The sequence below is a fragment of the Agelaius phoeniceus genome, chromosome 7 (assembly GCF_051311805.1).
Source record: "Agelaius phoeniceus isolate bAgePho1 chromosome 7, bAgePho1.hap1, whole genome shotgun sequence".
NCBI classification, from domain to species: domain Eukaryota; kingdom Metazoa; phylum Chordata; class Aves; order Passeriformes; family Icteridae; genus Agelaius; species Agelaius phoeniceus.
In genome coordinates, this window is record NC_135271.1 from 23,553,675 (window position 1) to 23,579,157 (window position 25,483).

A 25,483-nucleotide genomic window follows, 5' to 3' on the forward strand; every position below is an offset into this window, starting at 1 on the left:
CATCAGCTCACCCAGGTGCACCACAGCAGACTCATGTCAGTTGTGTGAAAGCATAGTACAAAAAAGCGAAATTCATGTTACAAAACAGTGAAATTCACACATGAGAAAAGTTTGAAGCTATGGTTCTTTATAGCCAAAGCCTCATTGCCATGAGTTTGTCCAGAAACTTTTAAAGCACTTTGCACAAATGCCCACTTGAAAGAAAGTGCCTTCACTCTCTTCAAAAAAACTTTGTGTAACACAACAGTGATCTCTAAGTGACATCACATTACAAAAAAATTAAAACAGTACACACTAAATGCATATACTCTTGTTTTATATACTGATGTGCATTGTCCCTATTAAATATCTTATGTCAGCAATATCACAGTATCTTTTCAGGTAACTGCAAAACTAAACACACACATCACAAAATAAAATTTACTCTAAAAGTACCATTTGAAATAGGAAATGGAGTTTAGCAAGTGCACAAATATTATTCCTACCTAGGTTATTTTAAGCAATCAGAAGTCCTTCTACAGTAGGTTGCAGATTCCATAAGCCTCCCTACGCGCAATTGAATAGGCATTTTTATATTGATCTGATATGTAAGTGTTTAGAAACATGTCATCCAAGAAAACCACTACCTCATCCCTGTATTGGTCTCAGCAAGTAACAAGATAGGATTTATTTCAGAAAGGTCATAATACTGTTATAACTTGTGCAATGATTAACTGTATGAGGTTTTGAACTCTTTTTAAAAACCTGATCTATATAAAGCTTTACACAGTTAATACTCAGAATGATAGCTTACTGATGACTTGCTCTCTTTTCTTCTAAATAGAAAGAGAGCTCTTTTCTCCTCCCAGAGTTAATCTAAGGCAGAGAGGGTCATGCCCTGAACACATACATACACACAGTAACTATTTTTAGAACTGTCACTCTGGAACATCACAAGTACTGAATTTTATAACTAGGTGAATTAATACCCAGAATTTCCTTGTAAGAAATTTTAACTCATTCTTCCCATTCTTTAAAAGGAAAACACGGTAACATCTTTAGCCTTCTTTAAATAATTGCTTTAAAAAATTCAAAATGAAAATTAATTTCTAAGAAAGCTATGAATCCTACTTTCCCACAAAACCCAATGCTTAAACCCACCTGAATTTATAAATAAGTCTTTATTTGTATTTCAACTATGAAAAGCAATGCAAAATGTGTGATACACAAATATTATTGTCAGCAAACGACCATTTTGCTCTGTTAGTCACAGGCTGTCAGATACATAATGCAATACTTCATCTTACTGAAAATACCTATTCAAAAGCTGCTCCTCATGATGTCAGAAGGCCTCCATGATATGAGGCACAGAAAGCTCTATACCAGGAGTTCTATACCAGTTCTATATTCAGGAACAGACATGTAATCAATGTGAAATATGCAACAGGAGTAGTGCTAATTCCAGGGATGGACCCATCATCAATGCAGAGATGTGGGCAGGGCAGTGAGGGGCTGCTTTGTCACAGCCTCAGACCACGTTCTGCAAAACAGATGATTCAGAGCCAAAATGGCAATACTATCGCCTCCTCAGCCTCTCTGCACTAAGCTGCACCTGAGTAATGCCATTAAACACACACTGTTGCTAGCCAAGTGCAATTAGTCCAAGGTACAATAGCTACTTGGCAGGTGTAAGTAGCATAAAGCTGTTGTTCAGTATAATGAAATACTTGGACCATCCTGCTACATCACTGACAACCCTAAAAATAAAAGAGTCCTTCCGCTAGAAGTTTCAGAAGAGCTGAAAAAGTTCTGAACTATTTGTAGTTTGAGGAGCACACAGAGAATAAGTCACTGAAACCAACAAATTATTACTTGTTAGAACATAAAAACAGTAACCAAGTGTTTTTGAAAACTTGGTGAGAAATAAATATAAATAACATTCACTTTCTGGGCTGAACCACATTTGCCAAGTTTCCACCCACTCTTGACTTCAATGCCAAGTTATAAGCCCCTATAAAAATAAAGTTTAAGATGAAAAGGCTGCCAGGCTGTTAATCTCTGCAGTGCTACTTGGAATTACACAGAAACATCACCTGACTTGCTTCCGCAGGTATATTTTTCCCTTATTATCAGTTTCCTTTTTTGATCACATTAGACTACCCAGCCATGCATGTACTCCCTATAAACAAACCAGATTCTAGTCACTTCGACCACTTCAGTAATAAAAGGTTACCATTAGCAGTTACGCTGGATGGAAAAAATGTGCATTACTCAACTCCTCAAGACTCTTTCCTTCTTTAACACACTGCCTGTATCTGATTCCCTGTTGTTCTTTGGTAACTATGGATTGGTTACCAAATCTGCAGGGCTGAACAGGAGCAAGACTGAGACAGCCTGGAGATGGAGAGTGGCACTGTCCTGAGACACAGGCCAGCTTGCCAGCAATGCTCTAAGAAGAAAGGGATACAGGAGCCACAAAGCTTCTTTGCAATCAGCATTCAGCCTCAGATCTTCCCGAGACAGGGCTTTTACATTTGCATCCTCCGTTTTCCATGTTCGTACCCAATTACAGGGGATAGTTTCAGACCTCTTGTAGTCCTGTACTGATTGGAATACAAAGCTGTACTGATTGGAATATAAATATGTGAGGAGAGAGCAGCAGGACCTTACTGGGAAGGAAGGGGTTCCATGGATATGTACTGTCTACATTCAAGTACTGCTCATAAACTACTTCTGCTAGCAATGCCTGTGGTAGTTAAATAAAAGCTGGTTCAGGAGGCTGTTACCTACCTCCATCTGTGGTGTGACCACAGCAAAAGGCATTGCAGTGTTTTCATTTTCTCTCTGCATCACTCGCTTGGTATACAATTCTGCAGTTCTTTGCTTGAAGAGCTTATTTAAACCAAGTACAACAGCACTGTCATATTGCAGAGCCACCCACCCTTCTGAAGCCCATCACTAGGTAGGCAGAGACTTGTGTCTGGACAACAGGTACTGCGTTAAGCTCGGCAATTAGCCCTGAGAGCACTCTAGAATAGCATCTGCCCTTCTTTTTTCTATACCTCCCTACAACATGTCACTACCTCTGCAAGAGTCAGAAACCAACATAATCCCCAGAATGGGAGCAGCAAATTATTGTATTTGAATATTCCGTTCTCATCTTGTAACGATTACCATGTGTGTCAATGTATTTCAACTCCATACTGAGTTAAAACTTCCTGGATCCAGCACAAAAGGAATTCAGTGCACCCTTCCCCTGTGTGATGCTCTTAACCTCTAGCCCAGTCTTCCTTGCACAGTCAAGCAGCTGACGCAGACCACAGCACAATAGCTTGGGGTGGTCTGCATGCAACTTTCCATTTAAAATAAAACCAGCTCAAAAGATTTAAAATAAGATTTATTTCTCCACCTTCCCTTCCCTTCATACTTTATTTGCACTGAGTTGTTAATAGGAACATTCTGACAAACAGCCCGTGGGGCATTTAGGGCTTATGCGTGGCACTGAATTGACTGACAGCACTGGAAACCAAATTCCTGTGCACAATGAGGGATGCAGCAGGGAGAGCAAGAGTGTAACACGTCTCCCAACACTGCACTGCAAGCAGGGACACAGAGGACCCGCCAGCGTCCATGACCCAGCGTGTCCGGAACTTTTCAGTCCCACAGGCACACAGGCACTTTGCCCCAGAGTAAGAAGAAGCTGGTAAAGAAACGTTTTGTAATAAGTTACTAGCCGGCAGAATTGCCATGCTTCAATTGTGACAGGATGTCACCACCCAGGGCTGTTCTCCAGTGCTTCAGTTTGCTTCTTTGTTTTATTTATTATTTAAAACCTGGTGATCACAAAAGCCATTTCTAGCAGTGGTCACGGCCAAGCTGGGAGAGCTCTGTGAACTCTGGTATACCCTGCACTAAGCTTGAGACAGAAAGGTTTCCACAATTTCTCCTGGCTTGGCACCATCTTGCTCACTGGAGCAAGACCTGAACTTTGGAGTCATGTTTGGGGGACAAAGCACAGCACCAGCTCCACCTCGGAGAGACAGGGCTGCTGCACTACACCCAGAGGGTGCCCTCTTGCTTCTGCTGCATAATTATGAACTACCACTTTGTAAATAACAGAACCACTCCAGAGCACAGGAGGTGCTTTTAAAGTGGTAATTCCATATCTTTTTATCTGTAATTGGGATAATTACTCATTTCTTTTAATCACAGCCCACTTAACCACTTCAGTGCAAAGGGCTGATCTGAGGAGTCTCATTTCAGTCAGCATCTAATCTTTGTATTTACCCATAGTCATTCACTGGCTTCAGTGCCTGATCTCTGCCTAGGCCACTTGTTCCTGCATTCAGGACTGAAGGAAAAGCAGGCTGACCAGAGAGGCAGACGTGATAAGAAGCTGTAACTTTTAAAACCTTTCCCCCTACTCCTACAGGACAGCACAGAACCTCAAAACAGCTATAGAGCACATACAGAAATTGTTTGCCCGCCGGCTGTGGGTAGCAAAGGCCTTTATCCAAGCCTAATGGAAAACAGACAGGAAAGGCCATTGTCTGTTCTTTGTTGAGTTGCAAACCATTCAGTTCCCACCATGCACAAATCACTATTTTTTAAATTTAGAATCATCATTAAAAGTGAGCCTTCAACCACCAGTCCGAGGTAAACTGAGCAGAGTGTACTAACATTGCTGACTCTCTTTGTGCAGCTGACCTGCTCACCCCTTATCCTCAAGACTAGCTCTAAGTCATCCCTTGGGACACAGGGATGCTAACATGTCTTCTGCCAGTGCTCAAGTATAAGAAGTCATATTCTTTACATGGGCTTTGCCTGGACTGCACTGCTTCCAAAGATGCCTGTCAGAAGACAAGTATCATCATCTCATTTTTAGGTTTTTGGGGTTTTGTACAGGTTCAAGAGGCACACAGAAGTATGAACTCAGTTCTTCATAATCATGTTAAATTGTTTGTCAAAAGGACATGCCAGATCCATCTGGCAGAGAAAACCATGATACTGAAGGTATTCTAGTGACCACCTGCTCTAACCCATGAATACTGGTCAGGTGAAATGGAAAAGGAGAAGCAGCAGAATCATTAGTTAGAACACTGACAGAAACACAGGCAGCACTGGTTTAGATGGACTGATGTTACCATTTGATATAAAAGTATCTCCCTTCCTGTCAAAATTTTAACAGTAGACTCAATCTTTTGTGAGAGGTACAAACCTCCTAGATGACCCAGGCAATTGCGCAATTCTTCTGAGATACATACGTGCATATTCCTGATTCATACCACCAGAGATGGTGAAGGGAGGGAGACAGAACACAAATATCACTAAGTCAGAGATACAAATTCATCAAATTTCAAGTGAACAGAATGCCACTCTGCTCTTGGACTTACATATTCTATGAAACTCACAGGATCAGAGAGACGCTTTGCAGCTTTTCACATAGGAAAGCTTATGCCTGTACCTAAGCTTCAAGTTATCCTCCTGTTTGAAACTTATCTCCACTAATGCTCACTTTGTGAAAATAACTTTTCTTCTAAGCTAACATGTCGTTGTTTGGCAGCACACAATTTTTAAATATGAAAGAAAATTAATTTTGAGATTCCAAAGGTTAAAACAAAAACATGTTTTCTTTTTAGAAAGTGGAGATGACCATTCTTTACTAAGAATTCAAAAGGGCAGATGTCCCAGCTGCAGCACACAACTGGTCCTCTCTGAGAAAAGCCCAGTACTGGAACAGGAGACATTTAAAAAAAAAAAGTTCAGTGACATCCTTTGAGCAAGACATGGGACAAGTGGCTGGACAGCTTCTCCACAGTAGGGTTTCCAGTCTTTACTGCGTGGCCTGTGTTGCCTACAGCAGCGCTGGCTGCAGCTCCAGCCACACACAGGCACAGGAGATGCCACTCAGCAAATCTCACGTCTCCTCTGCCACAGCACAGGCACTGTGAGCAGTGAGAGCCACTGCCCCAGAACAGCCACAAGCCAAGGAAGACATTCTGAAAGCTGAGATTCATATATGCATTTACCTTAGATAAAAATTACTCTTAATTAAAGAAATAAACCCAAAGCATGTGGTTTAATTCTGTCTTTACAGAGAGGAATAGCCAAGAGGGCCACAATTCATACACCCCTGGAACACACAGCAGCAGCTAAATTGGCTTTTAACAACACATGTACAAACCCCCAAACTGGCACTGAACATCACTGACAATGCTGAAATGCAAAATGCTAATGTGGGTGGCGAAAACAGCGGTCAAGTGGTCTATAATTCTTGCTGAATCTTGACACTTTTAACTTATATTTAAAGAGAGAGGCCACTTTTTCCTCATCATTAGTGACAACTGATGAACTACTCTCCTCATAAAATAGCACAGCAGGCTACTGACTAAGAGGACATCCCTGAGTCAAGAGCTGATCTTCAGGTCATGTATGTTACCTAAATGCTGACAAGTTTGCTGTGACTGATGTTATTTTCCTTCCTTTTTATTTAAGAAAGTGAGAAAAGTCCTGGTTTTAGGGAAATGAATACACAGTAAGGAGTATAAAAGTAAGCAAAGAAGTTACAGTAATGTCAAGAGCCTCACAGCTGACCCTAAATGCTTTGGTGCCAGAGCCATAACCAATATCCAAACAAGATATGATATGTACTTCCTTAAAAAACTTAACATTTCTGCAAAAGGCCAAGATATATGCATATAAATACATACTATATATAAACCCCTCTACTTACATAGAGAAAGGTAAATACCTATGCATGTATCAGTAAAAAGAGTATTTTTAAAAGTCAGAAACTCTGTTCAGGAAAGATCTGGTGAGCCTCTTCATGAGGCCTCCACAACATCTGCTTCAGAGGAACAATTAAAAACTCTTCCTCAAAGCACATAATGACAGTTTTCCCTAGGCTCACACTGGCATTATCACTGTGCTGCAATCCTCAGTTCCTTCAGCCTGGAAATAAGAAAGCTGGGAGCCTTTCTGAATCATGTTTCTAACCTCTCTGAACCTACACTGGCCTCTAGGAACACGTTAAAAGAGAAACAGATTGCTCAGTCTATCCATTATTGGACGTAAGCAAACAAACTTTCAAGAATAAAAGAGCACATAAACAACAAATCAGTAATATTGGAAAAATCAAAGAGGAGCCAAAGCAGATTCTCAATTTAAGGAAGCTATGAAAGCTTTTTCTTGCATTCATGATCTGTTGAAACAGAAGTAATTGAGGCCTCCTCCTTTAAACTGCAAAGCCTCATCATTCCACAAAAACTTTGAGACAGCCACAGCCTCACATCCACAGAAAGCTATATTTTGACAGACACTGATGGCAGGAGCAAAGATGACGTGTTCTTCATACACACACAAAAAAAAGTATGTCTTTTTAATTTTAAGTCCACAATGTATTTATTTTTTCCTGCTGCCTTTCTAACTGCCTCCCACTGAGCTAAGTTGTGTCATCAGGCAAAAAGAAAATATTCACACCAGTTAAAATTTTCAGTTGTGAAAGAATTGTGATACAGTGATAGTCCTTCTGATAAAAATAGAAAGCATGACACTTTGAAGTGAAATATCTATTGAGAAAGAGAGCTAAAAAATATTTTAAATGCTATGAACCCAAAGCACTGGGACACAAATAGGTAACTGGTACAAGCTTGATCCCTTGAGAATTACCTGAATTGCATGTTTAAGTTCTGAAATACCTCTCTCCATACATACACATATATATATACACACACACATGTATATAGTTACTTACAAAGCATTGTTTTTATTCCTGTATCTATTTGTAAATCAAATTTAAAACCAATGCAAACCTTTCAAGCAATTATTAATATCCTGCATTTCAACAGTGTTAAATGCCTTCTCCCAGCTTCAGCAAGTTCAACTTCTAGAGAAATCAGACAAGCATTTCTCAGACTGACAGAAGCATCCCCGTGGGACTGCCCAGGAGAAAGGCAGCTTGAGAACCACTGGAATAAGCCATTCGTCTGTAGTTGTCATTTATTAGTATGTATTCTTTAGTAAAAAAGGGGGATCTCTAATTCTTCAATGAGGCAGGTTTAAACATAATTAAGCCTTGTCATGTATGCACAACTTTGTACTATAAGGTCTTGCATCCCTCAAAAAAAAAAAAAAAAGTAAATAAAAAAGGGGAAAAGAGGCTTCACGTAGCAATCTTAGATTAATTCATGGTGCATATTTTGAGCAAAATTACAACACACACTAATAGCTTAATTACCACCTCAAGTGATTACAGATACCCTAAAGGCAAAAGGCCCACAGTAGAACTGTTATGCCTTTTGTTTCTCAACCACTGTACACATTCCATTATAACTGGTTTTAATATAAGCTCTTCTTCAAATATATACGTGTATATGCCAGAGAGACTGAAAAGAGTAGACATCCCATTATAATCTCCCTCACATCTTCACACACACCCTAAGTGGCAGACCCAGGGCCAGGAGGAGACAAAAAGCCTCTATCCTCATACCTGAAAATTCCCAAATCTGGCTGTACACTAACTCTTGTGCTGCTGAGTAAACTGTGAACGTTTTAAAACCTTAAGGGGATGGGACAGGGTGGGAGAAAAAAAATTAAAGCAGAATTTTATTCCAGCATCATCTGACATAGGACAAAATTGACATGCTGAGCTGAACTAACTGAAAACTTTTTTAGAATTATGAGCATAAGTAGTTTAGCTGTCTTTTCGGTGAGTTCAACAGAATGCACACTGAGAATGTTTACTTGAGATTTGATACAATTCCATTTGTATACAGCTTTTACATCTGTTGCTAATGATATCAAATTATTGATTGTTCACTTTCTTATATTATTTAAACATTAGCTATGCACTCAGCAACCTGATGCTTTTCTTTTTTTTCCTTTTTCCAGAGAACTTTTTATTTCTGTCTGTCTTTGGTTGTAATTACTTTGATCTTCCAAGGAGTATGATTAATTTACTGTTTATTTATTTCTATGAGAAAGGAAAAAAGTTTGACCTAGTAGATCTATATGTGGCAATTTGTAACAGAATCACATAGCTTATGTTTAGGAAATGATGGTTTTGATTAAGAAGCAACCATTTAGTTCCCACTGTTTTATTAAAACAGACATTAGCAGATAATATGAAACACATTTAACACTGTAGGCTGCATTTAGTTTGCAACGTCAATAAAGTTATTTTGAAGCCCCTTCCTATTTTGTATTTACCACAGCTCATGTGAATTGTTTTTTGCTTTTACTTTCTAGTAACCAGCTCTAGAGTTACACGAGGATACGGGTGCTGGTTCCAAGAACTCTAAATCATAGTTTTACCTAATCTATCCAGCTACAGCCCAAAAACCAAATCACTTCATCATCCATTCACCTTCATGGAAGTCCTTTTTTAAAATATTATTAAAAGGAGCACATGATGACTGATGCATGTAACTTGAGTCACTGATTTTTGCACACTGAGCTGTCCTGCAGGACTATCAGGCTATAGAAAAGAAACAAAACAACATTAAATGAGAGATGATGAGAAATTGGCCACCTAAAGCGCAGAAGTCTTCCTGCTTGCAGGCAGTTAAGATTACTGCTCTGAAGTTGCTGTTTATTCTCCATGCACCACTGTACCTGCCACAGACTCTTTGTTTTCTCTCCCACTCATATGGTTGATGAATCAACACTACTTGAACTGCTTTATAGCAGCTTGTGTTTACTTCACACATACCTTAACCTTCCTTTTTCTCCTCCTACTAACACACACACAAACTTCCAAGCAGCAACGACTGGCTATGTCTCTGAATAGCACAGATACAGAGTTATCTGGCAAACTCTTCGGGTTTGGATCCTTGACCTTTTGATTGAGGTTTCATTCTGCTTTTACTGCACTTAAAAATTTAACTGTGCACTTACTAAATAAAGAAAAATTAAGAGCATAAGCTCTAAGAGTGGAAGAAAGTAGAAGACAACAGTGTACTAGAAATACTCAGAAGCTGTAGTAATGTCTCTACAGTTAAGAACACTACAGTTAAGGGCTTCCAGTGCCTCTGCAACCGGCACCCTTGCCCAGTTTTGAAAAAAAAAAAAAAGGCAAAAAAAAAGCCTATTTCTGTTCTCCCAGAACAGCAAGTAAAAGCGAATGGTGATGACCTTGAAGCTGTTTGATTCCTTTGATTGCTTTTTAACCAAGAAGATATGTTAAAGTACTTTGAATAAAATTCTGTTATTAAGAGACACCATTTAGAGAAAAGAAACACTTCTCAGTCACACAATGGCAACTTACAGAGAAAAGAAAATATCCAGTTTATTTGGCATGAGGGTAACCACATACTAAAATGTCCAATCAACATTTTTACTTCTAGCCTAAACCATTTTAGTAGGTGAAAAGCTACATCTCCATTTCCTTGCCTGCACTGTTACCCCAATCCTGCCCGGACAATTTTCCTTCTAGACACAAATAATTTCATCACAGAACATTCTTTCTTTTTTCCCCCTACTGAAAATCTAATCATTGCAGAGCCCAGGCGTAAGTGTCTTACAGGTATGCTCTGCACAAGCCAGATGTGCAGAGAAAAAACAGATGCCTCAGAACTTGTTCTGATGTTTCATGCAATTTTGTTTCATGTGTTCCTAACTCAAGAAGCAGACTTTTTATGATATTATTATGCAGATTTCTAGCCTGTCCTAAGGAAACAAAACAAGCAACCTTTTGTGGCTTATGCTTCCCAGCCTTTTATGAGGAAAAGACAGCACTCTTTTTGAAAGATGCTAATCTTCACAGAACTGAAAATACAGCAGTTTCTCAGAAAGGACATGACATTACCCTATTTCTTCATAATGTTTGTGAATTCTGTTATGATTTTCCTGGCTACTGAAAGGATCACAGACAGAAATGACAATAACAGTCTATGCCTTCTTTCAGACAATGAATCTTCCGTTCAGTGGTGTAAGAGAGAGAAAGAGTGGTAAGTGTGGAAAAACCCTACCCCAGCATACAGCTAATGTCCAAGGGTGATGGAGATTTGGAGAGAGAGGTCCCAGGAGGAATTATGGAAAAGCTTTTCACTATACTCTAAGTCTCTAAGTCCTGAGCACATGAATGTTAAAAAAAACCCCAAAAACCTACTAAAACAAATAGTCCGGTGCACACTTAAGTCCCTTGCCAAAGGAAAGGAGCAATAAAAGAACAAACCACACACGATGGATGCTTGTCACATCATTTTGTGCACCACTGACAGGTGATCAAGACAGTTCAGTGGTGAGAATGGGATGAACTTAAAATAGTTTTACTGCCTCAGGCACTATGGACCTACTAATACAATTTCAGTACAGAAAAAATACATACAATGGGCTATTTTTCTCATGACTTCAGTGGGTGCAACACCTTGCTATTTATAAATGTCGCCCAACAAGCAGTACTAAATTCTCTGTATCCAGATTCCACAGAATAAAATACAGCAGGAATGCCAGTACATTTCATAGTACTGAGAACAGAGAACAAGGGCACATGTAAACTTAAAAAGTCAGGTTTTTAGCTTTCAGGAACAAAACAAAACTAGGGCAACTTACATAGCAATTTAACTTTTAAATCCTGAGATACTAGAATGTTTTCTTTCCAAAATGTTTTTGCTTAATTCAAAACACAGTTGATCTTTCAGCACAGTGAAATGGGATATTTTAAGCATGTTTTGTGTCCTGTGTTTTCATGCCAGCCTTGTTTGTAAAGTATCAGATTTAATTACAAATGTGCTGTGACTGTGTCCTCTTTGTAGACAAATTCACAAATATTATTATTGCTTATTATTACTTTTATTTAAATCAAATAACCTCCAACTGTGAGCAGAATTTCAAGAATTTCGAAAGCAACAAAAGAAATCAATTTACCTTTAATCTTCTTGTACTTTTTGTACCATCTCCCAAACTCCTGGCACTTGGTTGCTGACACATTGGCATAGTACGTACTATTTACAATGGATGAAATCATACTCTGGAAGTATAGAAAGAAAAACAAAAATGATTTAAAATATCTTCCATGATTAGAAATCTTTTCCAGGGAAAGCAAATGACACATGAGTGCACAATGATCATCCAACGTGTGACTTTAAACCCAAAAGAACCATCTGATGAGTACAAAATATTCTCCATTCTATATGCCCAGCCATGAATAAAATCACAACAATAATTATTTTGCATAATTACGTAAAAAAAATGTAGTACAAACCTACACTGAGACCTGCAGCTCAGGCTGGGGGGGAAGTTCTACTTTGCTTTGTACTTGTGATACTGCAATAGCCAAACTTCAGTTGCATAACAACAAGCAGAGCTGGGCTGAGTAACACATGCTCACTGCACCAAGCACAATTTAGGAACCAGATCCTAAAGGTAAGATTAGATGCTCCAGCATGCATAATCCCAATAATGCTTTTCAGATGTCTCTGTTCTGCTTCCAAATGCAGCAAGACTGCACAGCCAAGAACTGGAGAACATCCGTGCTACTCGGTGCAGAACAACAGTTAGGCAAATAAGTTAAATTAATATAATTTATAGAAACGTGTGATTAGCTCTTGTGTGAAGAATCACCCAGAAGAGAAATTAGCAGTGCCATTCAGAGCACAGGGAGCTACACATACTACAACACAGAGCAGTCAAAACCCACAAGAAAGCTCAACAAAACTGAAATACCACTTGCCTAACCAGCACCCTTCCCTACTCTGCAAATTCCCCCTAAGCAACTCCATACAAGCTGAATGAAGAGATGGCTGCAGACTGGTTTTCAAGCACCTGATACCAATAAAAAGGGTATTTTATACCTGGGGTGCTTCTGCCCATAGGGTGGCAAACAGCCTCGTTACTGGTAGTTCTTTCCTTTCTCCATGCTATAGAGAAGGCATCCTTTCAACAATATTGCACTGTCTTTTTCTCCTTTCTGAACCCTTCCAGGGTCAAACTGCTCCCAGCACATGTACACTGTCACCAAGGAAATTCAATCTAACAGCACCAAGACATAGGAGTCAAAGAACATTCTCCACAGACTGTATTTTATTTTCGTCATGCCCCCTTTCTGCACTTACAGCAAAGCTCAGAGAAAGCTGGGCCACCTTGTGCAGCCATTCTGCACCAAGAGGAAAGAGCAAGATGATCCCAAAGCTCAAACCATGGCTTCAAGCTCTGGCCTACGAGCTCCTGCAGGCTCTTGGCCATCTCTGGAAAGCTACGAGGCTTATGCATTGGCTCACTGAATTTAACAATGCTTTAAAAACAAAATCATCCCATCCCTCTGCCAGATTTACCCAGTCTCCTGTCCTGTTCACTGCAGTATCACAGGACTCTGTCCCTAACTCTTGAGTTTTAGAAACTTAAAAATCATGAGCAAAACTGAGCAACTTAAGATAACTGGGTGATACAGATTACTTTCAGTCTTCAACAGGTAATTTCTCTTTCACTGAAGAGGCCCAACTGCCTTTTCACTCTGCCTTTTCCATTCAAAGAGTGCTATGGTGCAGTGCAGCAGAGTTTGCAGGCTATGAAGTAAGAGCCTTAAGTAGCAGCTCCAATTTCTAAAACTGAGATTCAATTTTCTAATTAAAATCAATATTTTGAGACATAAACCTAGCATTGTGGCAGTCAGCAGCAATTCCCTGCCCATAAATCCTCCCTTGCTCTACAGCATTTTAACAAGCAATAGAATTCTGAAAGCCTGACATGGCGATAGCCTCTGCAGAAGAGGGTTTTTGAACAAAGTTGAGCAAACCCAGGGATGTTTTTTTGTATCACTTCAGTTAAATTTCCATTTACTAAAGAAGGGTGGGGAATTGTTGAACTCTGTCTACATATCAATTTGGTTCTCTTAAGTTGTTTGTTTGTTTTTTTTTTGGGGGGGGGGAAGTTTCCTTCTCCAAATCACCTAGCTCTACAAGAAATCAACACTACTGAAATCATGAGGCTATTAAATATCACAGAATATATTAACCCATTAACCTTTATTTGAGAAAGCAAAACTTAAACTAAATAAAAAAAGTAAAATCAAACAGTAAATCAACCACTGGTTGATTTAAAATCCCAGGACAGATTCTCTTCTGCAGGGGAAAGAACTATAGCAATTTTCAGACCACATATCCTCACTATTACATGTAAAGGAACACTAGGGGTATTCATCTTAGGAATCTTGTTAAGTCTGAAGAAAGGAAATACCCATTTAAAATAGAGTGGGAAAAAAAAAATCACTCACTACTTACAAACTTCTAAATAATGCGTAATATTTCTAGAAAAATCCTTAACAAAGGAATAAAGCAGCAGATATATTTGGTATGTGTGTGGCCATGACAGCCATGTGGAATGAATACTACTTAGACCAGGAGCTAAGAAATACCCACACAAAGAAAATCTGGTGCAGTAAGTTCAAGGAGAAAAACATGGGACACACGTCCTAATAAAGCTTGTTCCAGCAAAGAGACAAAAATGCATGGTCAGTTCTGAAATAAGTGATATGGCACAGGAAAGACAGATCTCTATGAAAAGATGGAAATATTGAAATAATTGGATTTCTTTCTGCCACATAGACTCCCCCTACCTACCCTCCTTCCCCCCAGCTTGGTTAACCGGGATTTATTTGTTTGAACAGGAGCCGTATGCTAAGGGTAGCTAAGCTGCAGACATGCAATACAGCTAACAGAAAAAAACCAGAACAATTTTAAATCAAAGTGAATGATTACATTTCCCATTAGCAGCAATCAGAATCCCCATCTGGGCTGCTTGGAGAGCTGGGGCACTGAGAACCAGAGACAGAGCACCGTGGCTGGTGGGAGCAGCAGCTCCCCACGCTGCCCCTCTCTGCTTCTGTACTTGAGGCACTGTGAACACATTAATAAACAGCAGCATTTACTCTGCAGTTTCACTCCTAAGAGACCACTCTGCAATTTGCTGCTGTCAATAATATATTAACCACAAGGGGGTTGTAATGACATTTCACATTTGGCACGATATTTTTTTAAAACTGATTTGGGAGAAGGAATTGTATTAGAGGCATATTCAGATGATGGTAATAGACAGCTTCTATACAACCTTCCATTGTATCTTCTGCATTTTGTGAGCTAAACCAAAAGAGACTGAAACTTTTTATGGCAATAACAATAACAATACAAGCTGCATTCTGCAGTCTTAGTTGAAGGGTTAGTCACTACCCAAGGTCATTTATACCTGTCCTTAAAAGTAAGCAAGCTCAATTTCCTACAGAAGAATCTCTTTTTCGCTTTTTCCACCAAATAAATACTGGGGCAAGGATTTTGGCTGCTATGCATCTGCCATCAGTAATTTTGTAAATATATGTCAGACTAAGCCTATAGAAGGAGTAAACCAACTGCAGTGTTTCCACCTGGTAGGCTTTGAAACTGAAGTGGGAGGAAACAGACCCAGACAACAAATGAATTCTGCATATGAAATGATGCATAGTTTAGTTATGCTGGATATTGAAGAAGACTGGGCAGAGACAACCATATGCTGCAATCATCATTAGCTGACCAGATTCCACAGATAATTCTATTTTAAAAAATGACACTTAAAACTGTGTGAAAATGAAAACACTTTCGTATTCAACGTGCATTCCACACTGTGCATATCTACAGTGTCTGTTTCTCCTTTACTAAATCAGCAAGTTCCGTGGCTTTTCCTCACAAAACCCTTCCATTCCTGTCAGCTCTGCAGATCCCACATGGCTAAATAAAGTGAAGAATGTGATTCCTACCAGTTCCATATTTTACTTCTGTGCTTTCCCTAGAGTTGTAATCATAACACAGCGAGGCAAATTTGTGGTGAACAGAGAGAATTATCTTGGTTCATGGAGGCTTTGGATCATGAATTGCAGGATGAACATAGAGTGCAATGGAAGACACACAATCACAGGAGAAAAAATGTTGGATATGAGCAAGCAAAGCGCTGGCTTTTCAGGAAGCTGGAATTACCCATGTTTTGACTTTTCAAAGATACAATGGACAGATTAACTTGATTTCAGTACACATTTTAGAAGGCAATATATTTTTCATGCCTAGCAAAGTTACCTGGTCTGGGTGTTAAAGTGTTATTCCGTTTTTTCTGAGAGGCAAGGAAAAGTCATAAAAATTTCATGAATGTCTCATTATGACAATCTGAAGTACAAATAGAGCTCCGTGGCATCTGTAGGAACCCATGTCTTAGACATGACATCAGTGCCGTTTAAAAACCAGTCATGGAGAATGAGGCTGAGTTCTTGTTCTTTTTTTAACATAATTACATATACATTTCTTTGTTGCTGTTTCCTAGAAATTGGGCCACAACTGTTAAAACTGCATACTTTTTATCATGCTTGCAGGCTGATGAGAGCTACCCATGGGTTATGGGGGGGAAGGCAAGCCTCTGCTAGTGGGAAGAAGCCACTCGAATCTTGTATTTGAGGATCATTAATCCTATTGCAATAGGTTCAGATAAAAATCTAAATAATGCATTTACATCCCTATGAAATCAATTAATTCATCATTTTTACCTCACAACCCACTAAGAAAACATGGTGTAAAGATACTACTATTTAACATATTAATTAGTATTTCTCCTTTCTAAAGAAAACAAGAAATTTATTTGGTATTTATGGAATTGTTTAGTGTAGGCTCTTTACAGAAGAAACATGAGGTTTACTTCTTGCAAATCTTTCTTTCCCTAAGCCTGCTGAAAGCACTGACCTGTGAGAGAGGGCATTCTTTGGCTAATGTGCTCTGATTCATCTCTTTGAGCAGTTCCTTTAAGGCATTGCGAACTGTGGCATGGTTCCACTGCTCTGCTGGCAAATCTTCCAACTTTGAACAACTGTAAAAACAGAAAGCAAAAAGCAGATAGAAACATCACCTTCACAGATGCTTACTTTTTGCATGCAAGTGCTATAGACCTTTAAGCAACAAGCACAACCCTGGAGCTTCCTGCTTGGCCAGTCCAAGGTGCTTCTCCCCTCTATCTCTCTCCCACCAAGGACGATTACCAGAACATGTGCAGTTCAACATGCAGCTGATGATCCTCCTATGGCATGTGTGCATAACCATTCCTGCTGGGGCCTGATGGAGGGCAAAGAAACTGCATAAAGTGAGCCCCAGGAATGGCTGAGTAAAGCCATCCTCTCCAGACAAAGATACTCCTGCTGGGGTAGAAAAATAAACATATATGCTGCACGCACTGCCACTAACAAAATCCCTGAACAGTGAGTGCCCTCATTGTGTGGAGGTGAGACTTTGAAAAATTAGTTTCATTTTATACAGGTTCATATACTGCCCTTATCACTGAAGTATCCAAGAGCCTTTCAGAGACACATCAAGCCATATGCCCAACATCTGTCACGTGCAGTTCGTTCTCACTTTCATTCCACAAGAACTGCATATGTAGTGAAGCTTTTGTCTTCATATGACTTCTGCCTCTTTTAATTTAACAAGCTTATGGTTTGTGTCCACATGCATGGGGATAGACCCAAGAAGCACATCAAAAAGATAGGAGAAGCTTGTCACTGCCATTTCTGCTGCAGAGCCTTAATGCATGCTCTCCAATGGCCTCAGAAGGTGGTTTCTGCCTTCTGCCCTCACAGCCTGGCTTTTGCCTCAGAGCTGAACCTTCAGCTGTGCTTGAGGAGTTCAACTAGTCAGTGATCATCTTTATGCCAAAGTCATGGACTGTCTTTTATTTATGTGGCATCCAGGCACTTTGAAGATAAAGAATGAGACCTTCATGTCAGGTTCATACCCTTTGCTAATACAGAGGTGACAAGAGACTACATGGACTCCTGGTAGCTCTATAGCAGCTATAGGGTCTAGACACTCTTTTACAACTACATAGCAGAGATGCAGCCCAACTGAAAAATTTTCACAGTATATAAAACCAAGGAAAGACCTGTTCATGGAAATCAAAAAACGAAGCACCATCAGAGATTCAACAAGAAAGAAATGTTGCTGCTTGGAAGTTTAATGTCAGTGAGGCATCAACTATTTCCAAATTCTAAACTGAACGGAACAGTTGGAGGGTATGTACCTGTCACCAAAGGACACGCACAGATCCCTGTGGGCCCCTCTTCTGTTCAAGCCAAAGCTTCAAAGAATTGTCAGTAAGTTATTCCAAACTGTCTGTTACTTTTTACTCTTTCCTCTGTCATGTTCTGGCCACACAGCTACAGGAGGCTGTGCAATGTAGGCTTATCTGCAGCTCTGGCATATGCCATGCACTGCCAGGGACCTTACATTTGAGGACTCTTTAGCGGGCCAAGGGAGAAAGGAGAAGAAAAAAGGAGGGAAGAGTGGGAGGAAAGGAGGGTAAATAAAGTGTAAAAATGGTGAGAGCTCTTGCTTTGCTAATCAGAACTAGCCCTCAGGGAAGGAAAATATTTTCCAAACACCAAATGGAACTGCAGTGACACTCTCCTTCCTTGTCTTCTGTTTTCTGGAAAGACCACTGGAGAAAAAAAAAGGAAAGTAAAAAAAGATCCCCTCTTCCACATCTCAGCAACTGGCTGCAGAAGACCTGGATTTTCACAATGCAGCCTCTAGAAAAAGGCAAGGAGTTTATTATTTGATAAAATTAGAATTTAAGAATCCATTAAATCATGGACTGTAGAAAGGTCTGCCTCTAAAAGCCCCGTATCTTTACTTGATTGGGGTTCTGCCCTTCCCCTCTCTGTTACCATATTGCTACTTCAGAGAACATACAATATCAGTTGGAACATGCACCAAAAAGCTGCCAGGTGACCCACCCTTCTCTCCATTTTCTTTTAATTTCATCAAAAGCCCAGAAATTAATGAAGACAGGATGTGCTAATCTCTGTAGTAATGCTGTAACCAACAGAGCAGCTCAGAGAATAGGGAAGGACAGATGTTCAGAAACACCCACCTTTGTAATTGGATTTTCAGTGTCACAACATGATAGACATCTTGTAGCATGTCGGCTACTGTCGCATCTGGTGCATCAGTCACATAACTGAGAGGGAGGGGATTCCACCTCCCAAGCTTGATTATTCCTGAAAAGAAAACAAAAAATCCATACTTTATATTTTATCAGCCATTTATTAAACCCTTCAGAGCAAGGTTGATTGCTCCCACAATCCAAGATCTGCCTTGAGGTTTACTGCAGTCTTGCACAGAAAGACATGTTCTGCTTACTCCTGAGGAAACAGTGGAGAAGAGCAGGAATAGATTCAAAATCTTAAGCAGACAGTTGCTGACATGTTCCTGACTCTTAAATTACCGCAAGGAAACACAGGAGACTTCCTTCACATCCTTCATCATAGCTCTAAAGCCTAGTTCTTTAAGTTAGAATAAGTTTTAAGCACTTTCTAGCCCTAATTTTGCAGTCTACAAAAACTCTTCAGTAAATAAATGCATTACTATTGACTTGAACAGGAAAATTCCTATGCATGGGCTTTCAGCACTGTTAGAATCTAAGCATGGTACGATTCCCAGTGTGGATAGAAACCCACCAAGCAGGAAGAGTTCACTCCCAGATACAAGTTGCACTATGCAGACAGTTGATTTTCTTCGTGGGGGAAAAAAAAAAAAAAAAATCAAACAACTGCAAGCTGCTGACCACAGATCCAAAATAGCTTTTTGGAGGCGGGGGAGAATGCTGTATGTTCTATTTCTACTTCTGTTCATTCTTTAATAGGGATCATCACCTCTTCTGGATGAGCTTGTCACAAAGACTGTAAACTTGGATGGTAAACCATTTGGTGCAGAGGTATTATTTCTGTTTAGACAATTACAGAGGGCCCACCCACACCAAAAACAATGACTAATCCCGGGAATGACTTCCAGGAAGACACCAAACAAAGAAAGCCACAGTGCCATCTTACATGATAGCAAAGCAGTTCAGTCTTGTTCTGCACTATTGCCACTACTGCTTTTATTCCCTCCTTCATTGTGCTCCCATTGCCCCACTGTTCTGCTCACTCAACTCTCCTCAGCTCAGCCCTACAAGACACCATTCTCTCATTCAAACTGATGCCTTCTGAGGTTTCTTTATATACTGTGTGATCTTTGAAAAGGCATCCATAAACTCAACTGCCAGAAAAAAGTAATACACTGATACATGAGAAGACTCCTTCTTCTGAGATAACAGGCACGCCAAGAACTCCTCTTGGGTATCTGGAAGGATGCTGTGGTGCCAAGAAACCTCAACCATCTCCTCCTCACTTTCTAGTCCCGGCTCTTCACCAGCTCTGGAACTAATTGAACTGCAGTAAATGACAAAAACCCTGTTATCCTGGTCTCCCAAAAATGATCCTAAGATAACCACCACACTGAAACAGTGAAACAAAGCTTGTTGCAGAGACGATAACAGAATACAAGGAGCCCATGAACTACCTGCTATAGAGTATTTTTCCCCACTCCTACACAGATTGAAGAGGAAGTAATTTTAATACAAGTCCTTTTCTGTAGCACTGAAATCTTTGCATTTACCACCGACCTGCTTTGCAAGGCATTCTGTCACCACACACTGAAAGAAGCTGGAAGTGACCTAGCTCATCCTCAGTGGCACAAAGTTTCACTGTAACATACTGGTACAGGCAGGCTAATACTTCAAGAGCAGATTAAGAAGCTTTTGGCAAAGAAATATAGTGTCCAAATGAAACAAAAAGTTACTAAGTGTTGCTTGAGATCCAATGCTTGAAAATGGGACATAAACAGAACAAAAACATTTCAATGATGCACTGTTTCAGTATTAAGATTTAACAATCTGGTGCTGAATATGCTGCAGTATAAATAGTGCCTGGACTCAGATCCAGTAGAGTAACACACAGCACTCATTCACAGCACCGTATGTCTCCAGTGCTGGCTCCTTGAGTCATATTCCACTTGCCAAGAAAAGCTGTTTTTCTTAAGGGGATAGTTTACTTAATGTTATCTCTGGTGACAACAAGAAATGCATATAGTACAGCATATATTAGTCATGAAATGAGCATCAAGGGTCCACTGCGTAAAATACATGCTGGAAAAACACAGTTTAGCTGCTGACTTCCTTTACTTCCTCCTGCTATATAATAATTTAAAGCAAAATCACCTAGAAATCCAGAAATCTATACCAGCTTCACAGAACACTTGGCTTCCTATGTTTAACACCGCCAAGTTTTCATGTAATTGAAAAAATAAGCATCATATGTGCCCCATAAGTCACATCTAAATTGGTAATATTTTACAAGAGGCTTTATTTTTCATTCAATTAAGGAAAGCACTCAGAGAGCACACCATCTGCAAGTGCTCGGGCCTGGCAATGCTGGCAAAGGACAAAGAGATGGTTGGGAAGCACTGAAGTTACTAAAGGTGTCCCCAGACTAAAAGGGTTTAAAGAAAAAAAAACACCAGTGGAGTCAGAGTGCACCATGGGAAATACTATGCAAATTGTTTTACAGGAATGTCTGCTACTACTGGAAGTTAGGGAGATTTTTTATTTTTTTTTAATCCTCCTCTACAACTGGAGAGGAAATTGTTTTGGCTGGATTTAAACAAACACAGGTGTTACCATAATGCTCAGTGCCTCTGCACGTTAACACCTGCTGAGAGTCCTTTACTCTGTGTTACAGCACTGCTGATGCATGCTATTTTTTCAGCCGGTGTGATATGACGTGTGAAATATTTTTTTCCAGAGCACATTAAGCTGGTCCAAACCATAGCCAGAAGCCATGGTTTCCATTCAGCTCCTCAGCAGACTTCACAGGTGCTTATCTCATGGCACCAACACTGTACTTAAGGCAACTCCTAGGCTATGTTTGGGAAGATGATGCCAGCTTGTTGGGCAAATGTGTTCTCGGCATACTGAATGACTACTCAGTAAAAACTGAGCAGGCCAAAATTTTTCCCCTAAAAAGATCCCTTCTTATCCAGACTGGATGTTTCTAGCCTAACAGCAACCCCAAGATGAAAACAGCATGGCAGCAAGGGGTCACTTCCACATACACATTTTTTATTGTTCCTCTCATTGACTTTAAATGGTACAGCTCAGGCCTTTAAAGAAATCACTTTAACTGGCCTGGCTAAGCTTTTATCCTACCACAACTGACACTTGGGACAGGAGATAGGAATGAGGAAAGGTCACTGTGTTATTAATGAACATACTACTTCTCTGGGAGTATCGCTTTTCTGTCAGCTCCAGACCTTCTCAAAATTATGTGTGAATAAAGCACAGCAGATCAGAAAGCTCAGGAAATACAAAAATACATCTTCCTTGAGTCCCAAAACTCTCCTGTTAACAAATCTGGCTCTCTTTCCTGTATCTGTTGGGTCTTTTCTCCTGTGAAAGTTTTTTGAAGGGAGAGCTAACAGATTTCAATGCTTGCACAGACTGAAGAAATGGCCATACAGTAGAACAGCTCTCATCTCACCAAGAAATGACTGAATGCAGCCCAGGCCAGTTAGGCAATTAAAGACAATAAAGACATCAGTTTTCTCAAAAGTTTTTTTTTCAAAACTTATGTTAGAAGAGATTCTCTATCCACACTGGTTGTTGGTTCTTGAATGCCATGTACTTCTACAGTCAGGTCTTTTATTAACTTTAAGCCTCAGCTTCATCAAAATGCAGACAGGATAAAAAGACAGAGTAGCTTTGTGTAAAATGGGTGTAACTCCCTTTACCCACAAGAATGGCAGAACACACCAGTGGCAAACTTCTGTGAGCTCAAGTGTCAAGTCTGTACACATAACAACCACTGAATTCACTGCCGTCCCTCCACTCAGGCCAATGATGTGCCACCCTGCCAGCATGTTTCCAATTGAGTTTCATTCAAAAAGCAGCTCCTTTGGAGAAGAAAGTGATAACTACATAAGTGAGAGCAAAACTCTACACTGAACAGAAGCCTTGCCCTGCTATATCACAGCTAACCCATTCTATATCCAGCAGAACTCATCACAGGATCATCACGAGCTTTATTTTATCACCTGAAAAAATGATGCACCTAAAGCACTGGGATTATTCCTAGGACATCACCCTACTGAAATTTGAAATGAATGGATGCAAGGCTGGGGCTAAAGCAGACTTCCAGAATAACTACTTTGATCAGGACTATAAAATTACTAAAAGCAGAAAGCTGCTTTCTAGAAAAACGCTAAGCTGGCAAACCCTTTCCATTATTATGTAGTTCACGGGAAAATTTCAAGCGCCATGAAAATTATTCATCTATATAGACTAGAAACCTCATTTGTCATGGCAAATGGAATGGTAGCCACACAGCACACTCATTCTAAGAATGCCACATCTGGGTTTTAGAACGTACATATCACAGTCTGGCTATGACAATGGAATAGGTCCTAAATGGAATGAAGACCAGGTCCCGCATCTCCCACTCACATGCACAGGTAACTTTTAATCTGGATAACCCCATAACAATTACTGGAGCACCTCAGGTACCTTCCAATACATCACTGCTGTAAAATTAAACTCTTCAAATGGAGCATTTTCCAAATTCCTTTTTGTGGCTAAACAGAGCAAACAGTACCAGAGCATACCCTGTCACTGGCTCCCTTCAAACCATCCCCTGCTCCCACCATGGCTATACTCTTGATTTCCAATTATGAGCACACCTGAATTACAACTTAAATGGATACTTGTAGTATTAATGCAAATGCATATGCAGCATTAATGTAATTTTTAAAAAATGCTAATCTGCCATGGTTAAACCTAGTCAAGTGTCCTAGAATTTGTTTCCTTGCATCTCAGGGATCCCAGGACCACAGCCTGAGAGTTGTGGACTGCAAACACAAGGCTGGTAGAAGAACACAACCAACATTTGCTGCTGCCTTGTGAATTCAATCAAGTAGTTTTGATCAAACATCGTGCTTTTCAACAGCAGCTCTTATCAAAACAACAGACACTCAGGAGAAATTGCAGGTTAGCATTAACACCCAAGAACCTCTGATTTCTTTTACAGCTCCAAATGAAAGACCTCAAAGAGATACCCAATAAAAACCCCACTTCTGGGACCACCAAGCCATTTCTTTATCAGCCACTATTGCAGACCTTCCTTCCAAAATGGGTAGGCTCCTACCACTACCACCATGCAGTGGTAGTGACTGCATCTGTTTATCCCCTTCAAAGGAATCTTGTCCCTATGCTTTAGCATGAAATTTTCTTTTGTTGAACTGTATTTTCTACAGAAATTGAAAACTGCCTGTCCCATGTAATAACTACAAAGAATTATTTATTCATAAACCAGATGCAGAAAATCACTACCCTGCAATACATAACAATTCAACCTGTGTTTCTTACCTCTACACTGGCTGTAGTATATCATCACACTGTAACAACATAAAGCCATAATTTGTAGTTATTACTGTTAATCCAGCAAAGTGAACAACTTTTCAAGCAGAAAGGATGAAAAAGCAACAGGAAAAAATTACCAGAAGATAAACTGATTATATTAATTTTTGAATTATATTATTGAGCCGTCTTTTCTAGCTTTTTGGAAAATCTAAGAAAATAAAATACCACCTTTGCCCATTGTTATAAGGGTGCCAGTATTATTCTACTGAATTTCAATCAATGACACATTGGGGTAATAGATGGGAAAAAATAATCAGCAGAATACTCCCCCCATACTTCTAAAGCATCTTGCATCAGAGGGTCCCAATGCACTTAAAAAATATTAATTCATTGAACTTTGCAACATCCTAAAATGTGAGGTAGACTGTATTCTGCCAATTGACATATCGGTGATGTAGTGATTGAAAGCACATAGTGAACATAATCCTATGCTTATGCCAATACAAAAGAATCCCCCTCCTTCCTCATTTCAGGCCTTAATAAATAATTCAGTGAGAGACCAGGAATAAACTATGTGATTACACTGTGATGTACACAGCCACAAATCAACAGGAACACCCACAACCCCCGAATGACAAATGCTCCACCCCAGCTCATGAGACCTGTGCAACTTCAGGGCTCTGCACAAAAGTGTGACCTTCACCCAAGGGGAAAACACAGCCAAGCCACACAAAGGTCTGCAAGCACAAAGCCCCCTGAACTGCTGCTGCTGGAAGTCTTTGCTCTCGCTGTTTAAAAATGCTCTCATAAACTCTGCGTACCAGCGATGGTTTTGAGCACAAAACAACACATCTATGAGCCGGTCAATTTAAACACTTTCTGGCTTGCACATCTCTATCAGTACACAGACTTTAATATAGACTATGCAATTACATTACTACATATGATATTTATATGATTATATATTAAAAATTTTTTGGAATTATGGGTGTAGCCATCAATAGAAAGACTGTTAGTGTTACAAGATTTAATGCCAAACTTCAGAGTACATTAATAGATGAAAATCATTTTGATACATGAAGCTTGGTTTTGTGTTTTAAATTTTCTGAATGTGAGCATTGCCCCTTCCTTTCCTCCAGCATGACTGTATTGAAGTATTTGACTTAAGTAACATACACTAAACAGTTTAATGGCTTGTAATTCCACATATCGGGTTTACATTTTACAGTAAAAAGATTGTGCCTTATGTAATAGATGCTGCTTCACATTTGGGAAACAT

At 39.7% G+C, this 25,483-nt stretch overlaps 1 protein-coding gene across 2 annotated transcripts in view; it reads right to left on the reverse strand.

Moving 5' to 3' along the window:
• The window catches only part of SATB2 (SATB homeobox 2), a 131,445-nt gene that overhangs the window by 53,638 nt on the left and 52,324 nt on the right, over positions 1-25,483 (reverse strand). For both annotated transcript variants that reach the window (XM_054636526.2, XM_077181222.1), the window contains exons 4-6: positions 18,847-18,973; positions 16,668-16,791; positions 11,845-11,947 (exon numbers count right to left, since the gene is read on the reverse strand). In XM_054636526.2, the coding sequence (XP_054492501.1) occupies positions 11,845-11,947; positions 16,668-16,791; positions 18,847-18,973 (354 nt within the window). The remainder of the gene's footprint in view (positions 1-11,844; positions 11,948-16,667; positions 16,792-18,846; positions 18,974-25,483) is intronic.